The following is a 6,095-nucleotide window of genomic DNA, read 5'->3' as shown; positions in this document are numbered from 1 at the left end:
CTGGACAATAGCCGACGATGGTCTTGAGATTCGTCAGCTAAAGTCATCACCGACGATCCTTTCCCGACGACACTATAGCCGACGAGCCTTCGTCGGCTAAGGTCTTAGCCGACGATTTAGGATACCAGACCGACGAAAATATTTCGTCGGCTAAAGTACTTGTCCTGGTAGTGCATCAAACAAATGAACACTTGATCATATTCTCAGCCTACTCTTGTGTTGTTTTTCATTTTTTCTTTTAATCTATTTTGGAGTAGGCATGTCCCCCTCTTGATATGAAAAGCTTTGTAATTTCTCATTCTACCCGTTTATTGATTAATATAATTTGTTCGTCCTTCCCCTTAAAAGGGAAGAAGAAGAAAAGACCAGCTGATTATTTATTAGTTTGCTAGATCGACAAACACATTAACATGCCAATATCATTATACAATATTGTATAGTTATTGAAGTCAACATTTGTTCAGTCTTTGTGATTTTATTTTAATCTGAATGATCCTTAAAGTCACGATTTTTCATCTAAATGGTCATTCGAACAATTTTCTCAGTTAAATTACTGACATGGCCGTTAAAATTACAATGTCTTTAACGGCCATGTCAGTATTGTAACAGAAAAAATTGACTGAAATACCATTTAGATGAAAAATCGTGATTTTAAGGACCATTCAGATTAAAATAAGATCATAAGGACTAAGAAACCACAAAGACTAAACAAATTTTAATTCTATATGATATGTGTGCCCCGCCACTGCATAAACACAAGAAAAAAAAATCGAATACACAATTTCGAAGAGAAGTATTGTTGATAGCATGCTTGTTAACCAAATAAGTATTTTAGGATTATAATGTAAGGGTAATCATGTCTTTCTCTTATCTAGCCCTATGTAGTCCTATATATACTTAGTGTAATACTCTTTTCCAATCAATGAGAATAGCAACCATGTAGCCTCCAAGCTTCTTCTTTCTCTCTTTACAATTTCTGCATTTCAATACAATAATTCCATAATTCCTATTAATGCTCAAATAATTGAGCTATGCTGGATACAAAACCCATTAATGAGCTATGTCAAAAAATTTGAATTTTACTTCAAAAATGGAAGACTGGACGTAGCTCTGTCATCATGAATACAATTAGGAGGGAAGTTTTGAACAGTTGAATCCACAGCAAGATAGAACATACTCGATACAAACCTGTGTGTATGATTCTGTCTAATCTGTAATGGTGGTTGCCCATGGATCATTATTTTTGGTCTTGTTGGGATCCAAATAGGTATGAGAAAGACTTGTTTCTTTCAAACATTTATGGCTTCTGGTACCTTGAGGCTCCCTCAAACATGAATAAAAACCGATGCCTATCAATGGAGAACATGAAGAAAGTGAAATTTGCACGAGCTTGAATAGTTGAATCCCCAGTACGATGCCTCTACATTTTGAATTTTCTCTTTTCTAGTTCTGATAAAGTTTTGTATGGTACATTGGTACATAGGTCCAACCAGTTATGCTGTGTTCGGTAATGTTAGCAGTTATGCTCTGCTCTACCTAGCTCCTGTTGACTTAAAAAAAAAAAAAAAAGATGAAAACGTTGTCATATCATATTGTAATGTGTCGGTATATTTTCCGAGTTTCTGATTCGGGGTGACAAATTGTTCGAGTACTCTATCAAACATGATCCAATAGGTGCTGGAAACTGGAACTGAGGATCAATCGGATCCCCAGATCTGCGAAGCTGCTTGAGATGAGGTAACGAGCTTTAGTGCACCAGCTCTGCTAAGTTTTAAGTCCAACCCTTCCTCCACACCAGAAATGAAAATGTATTAATGTGTAACACATAGAATTCGGTTGTTTCCTAACCAAAGTCGTGACAGATAGAGTGATGATCAGAATCACAACAATGCTAACCAACTCATCTATGTACACCTCAAAAGAATGAAGATAACAAAAATTTAACACTGCAAGTTTTTGATATTCCCCTAAACAATTGACATTGTACACCTTGATTACATCAATAAAATCCTCTTGAACCTCTGGATTGGTAAAGCTCCAGCCTACTTTTGGCCTCTGGTAACAATGGTTCAATTGATGGTTCATTAGCAAGATGTGCCTGCTTTGTTGACCATTCCAGCACGATAAGCACTTCTTCCTGAGCAAGTGTCTCACTATCTGGAATATGCAATGCAATGTAACATAAAAGAACTAGTGAAGGAATCTGCACCATTTGTTCTCCAAAGTAAACCAGCTGAATTAGATGCTTGGCTCCTCCTGCATCTATAATCGCTTTACAGTGATAGACATGGAGAAAATTTTCAGTGCATGCAAACTTGTTGAGTGCAATCACAGCCTCAACAGAAACCTCAGGTTCTCTTTCATCGAGCAGCTTCACCAATGGCCCGATTAGCCTTGTTTCTGTTGCTCGAAAAGTCCTTGCCAAGTTTCCAATCGACTGTACAGACGGTATAAGAAGCTCATCATCCGCCTTCTCTATGATCCTCAACAATTGTTCCAGCACAGCCTTGGCAGCCGGGGAAGTAGGCTTGAAGGCATTGCGCCTCAAGTCTGAATTCTGCTCTGCTACCGCTGTGATTTCCATCAACGCATAAGCCGAATACATCTTAACATCATCAGGACCCTTTTCTATCAAAACCGCAAAGCACAAAAGCGCCCTTGACTCTGTGATGCTATGACACACAGTGACATTCCCCTTAGCAAGCTTCCAAAGCGCCCTTGCGGCCATTGCCTTCATCTCGGCCTTAGTAGCCGGGTCTTCGTACTCCCTCCCCTTAAGGCTAGCCCCAGACAGCTGGTGGTTTGACTTTGCATTCCCGTGCGTATTAGGATGATGGTGATGATTGTGACCTGCTCCGCCTGCAGCATTATGTGCCTGCTTATTCTTCGCCGCAGTCTGCACCACATTCTGCATCGTCTGATGTTGATTCCCTGACAACGGATGCGCAACATGACCAGAGGAACTATGCTCGATCGTATCGGGCCTGTTACTATTATTCGCCATGACAACAGAATGTAACGAAATGTTCTGCTTACTAGCGATTGCATACTTGCTATGTTCCGGAATAGTCTCAAACGCGAGATGACTGACAAGCATTCTGATCACATTGTTCTGTGCAAACGGATCCTGGCATTTGGGGTGGTGCTCGGCTAGCTCCGACACCGCCCAGGCCACAACTGCTTGAATCTTCATGTGACCATCTTTAAGTATTTTCGCAAACACCGGGCAAACCCCAGAGTTAACAATCTGCTCCACACTCTCGGGATCCCGGCCTAGTAACCCTATAGCACGAGCGGCATTTTCTTGACCCTCTTTGTGTCCTCCTTCCTTGGCAACCTTGAGCAGCGGTGGCACCCCACCTTCTTCTATTATGAGCTTTCCGTATCTCTCATTGTCTCTGGCCAATGAGACCAGAGACGCTGCCGCATCCGATCGCTCTTCCAACGTGCCGGTGTGGAGATTAGCTATCTGCTCCCAAATGAGGCAGAGGATCGGCTCGTTGGCTGCGATCGGAGGCAAGCCGAGGTACTCGTCGTCACGGTCGTCGGAGGGGGCGGAGACGCGGAGGAGCCACGACACGTCGCCGATGGAGTTCTCGAGCTGCTGCGCGGTTTTGCGGAAGGCCGTGGCGGGGATGATGGTGAAGACTCGCTTCATGATGCCGTTGGCTCGGCACTTGATGACGAGACCGAGGGCCTTGTCGAGGACTTGCTCGGTGTCGTCGATGATGCGACGTGTGGGACGCTCGTAGAGCTCGTTGCTGGCACGCGCGGCCTGGCGGAGGAGGGCGGCGAGCTTCTCGGTTTTGGCTTTGAGCTCCATGCAGTCTTGACGGAAAGACTGTGCCTCGTCGGCGGCTTTGGTGACGTGATCGGCCAGCTGAATCGGCCGGGCCAGAATCTCCTTCACAATTGCCGCCATTGACGCCGAAACAGAAAAGTTTCAAGACCGGATCAAACACCTTCAAACGAAATGAATCCCCAACCGAAAATGGAGATAGGTTTTCCGTTTTGTCATGGAGTGGTATGACCAATACAATGCCACATTTACGTTCGTGTTCCACGTAACAAGGACTACGGGCCAACGACGTTGTATGTCTTCTGCATTATTCAAATGTGTTTGAGTGCGGTAGAAGTGATGGCTGAGATGGGTGGCGCCGCCGACAGAGGGAGGAGGAGGAGTAATGGGGTATGGTCAAACGGGTTTTTCTCTTCCACTTTCATGTAAAAACATAGCTCCAACTCTTGTTTACGTTATATATAGCAAAGTGAATTGATTGGTGTATAGTAACTCGGTTAATTTTCATCCAAAACAGAAGAAGAGTACACTTGTAATTTCAAATGCATGAGAAAAGATCATGAATAGTTGGCCGTATAATATTGTCGACTACATCATTTCTATGTAAATCGATGTTACCCTTCATCATTTCACAAATAATATCATACATAATCGAAACATTATTCAAAAATTATGTGGAATATTGTACCTTTATCCCTCATCGATCAGCCAGGCTCTTTATGAAGGGCTTATGTTTCTTTTAAGTATTCATCATGATATGTAGAAGAAGGCGATACGAGTTGTCCGACACAATTATGAAAGACTTTTCGATACGTCGAACCTCAGCACAACCAAACTACGAACAGTTCTTACAGTTCTACTATTCCATCTACGTACAGTGCGTCATGTCATGAAATTACGTTACCGCATATACATCAATTAAGTTAGCAAAATTCCGAAATATACAAGATGCTTAGATTTACTTGGTGTTTTTACTAGTTATGATAATAATGGGTACTAGGTCATGATCGGATACAGAAGAGGCGCCTTTTGATGCGGGTTGGATTGAAGGGGAGACGGGGAACCTGTTCTACAATTTGTGAGATGAATAACTAAGGTGAATTGCTTGGGAGTACTCGCTTGAGTGTGATGTCGAGTATAAAGAACCTGACTTCAGTGACAAGGGCTGGTCACCTTAAGGTTACCACAACCAATGAACATGGGACACGTGTTTATTTTAAAAGGCTTGACTGCAATTTAAGGACATAACAAGGGGGTTTTGGATATTTGATATGTTTGTTTATAATTATTGTTGACACTTGTCCATCTCTCATTGGTGTTTGTCACCCATAAATGACCATAGCTGGTCACTCAAGTTATTTCCGAGTATAAACTCTCATCCCACAATAATTTTTTAAAGTTTTTTCTTTTCCGTCAATTAGCTAGCCTTTCCTCATCAAGAATATATGTATCTAGCACAGGATCACGAGTAGCCCATGATATTCCATGAATCGATCACCATCTTGAAAATTTTGCACACCTGCAGGAGCAGGCTGGACTGGAGCTACGAATCGAATACGGGCATGAATGATTGGAGAGTTGAATTGGTGGGAATCGTATTTGCTTTTATAGGGTCTGTGCATGGTTCCCTCTTTTACATATGAAATCCATGGAACGCGCCTAGAAAATTCCGAACGAAACAGGCCAAGGCAAACTTAATATTGATGGGATAGTCGTCATGGATTCTTCGATCGATTTTCACTCTTGACTGTATTATTCGTTACTCGATCGGAACAGTCCAGATGGGTAAACATGATGTTACTTTACTCAATCGACCTGTCAATCATGTAGAATGACAAAGAAAATTAACATTTCTTGAATTATTGGTTTCTATATATATTTGGAATGAGGTAGAAATTCTAAGATTTTCCTTTGAAATCAGGCATTTAGAAATTCATGTCTCGTGAAGGCTTTTGAAGTATGCAACTCCCAGCTTCTCTCCGCAATTATATTCCTTACCAGGATTCGAGTTCTATCTGAAGGTGTAATTTTAGAAGAATGAAATTAAGCTGTTGAAGCAAGCTTTTGATGATAAGAGGAAAGTTGTGAGGCAATGAAATAGGCTAGGGCAGCAGAAATTGGAAGGAGTACGTGCAGACCGCCATGATTTGAGGAATTCTGGTTGGAGATGATACTATCTTTTACTTGTTTGGATAATGCAAGGTTGTTCACGGGGCCAACATTAGCTATTTAGCTTGTTGTGTAAATGTATGTCTAGAAAATATTATTACGGAAATGTCAATTTTTCAATTGAGAA

At 41.8% G+C, this 6,095-nt stretch overlaps 1 protein-coding gene across 1 annotated transcript; it reads right to left on the bottom strand.

Moving 5' to 3' along the window:
* Positions 1-1,999: 1,999 nt before the first annotated feature.
* On the bottom strand, positions 2,000-3,922 carry LOC101307944. The gene has a single exon (XM_004289804.1). The coding sequence runs from the start codon at positions 3,920-3,922 to the stop codon at positions 2,000-2,002; it is 1,923 nt and encodes a 640-aa protein (XP_004289852.1).
* Positions 3,923-6,095: the final 2,173 nt, after the last annotated feature.

Source organism: Fragaria vesca, linkage group LG2, assembly GCF_000184155.1.
Source record: "Fragaria vesca subsp. vesca linkage group LG2, FraVesHawaii_1.0, whole genome shotgun sequence".
Classification (NCBI taxonomy): domain Eukaryota; kingdom Viridiplantae; phylum Streptophyta; class Magnoliopsida; order Rosales; family Rosaceae; genus Fragaria; species Fragaria vesca.
Note: the sequence above shows the minus strand (reverse complement) of the source record. Positions and strands in the feature narration are given on the sequence as shown.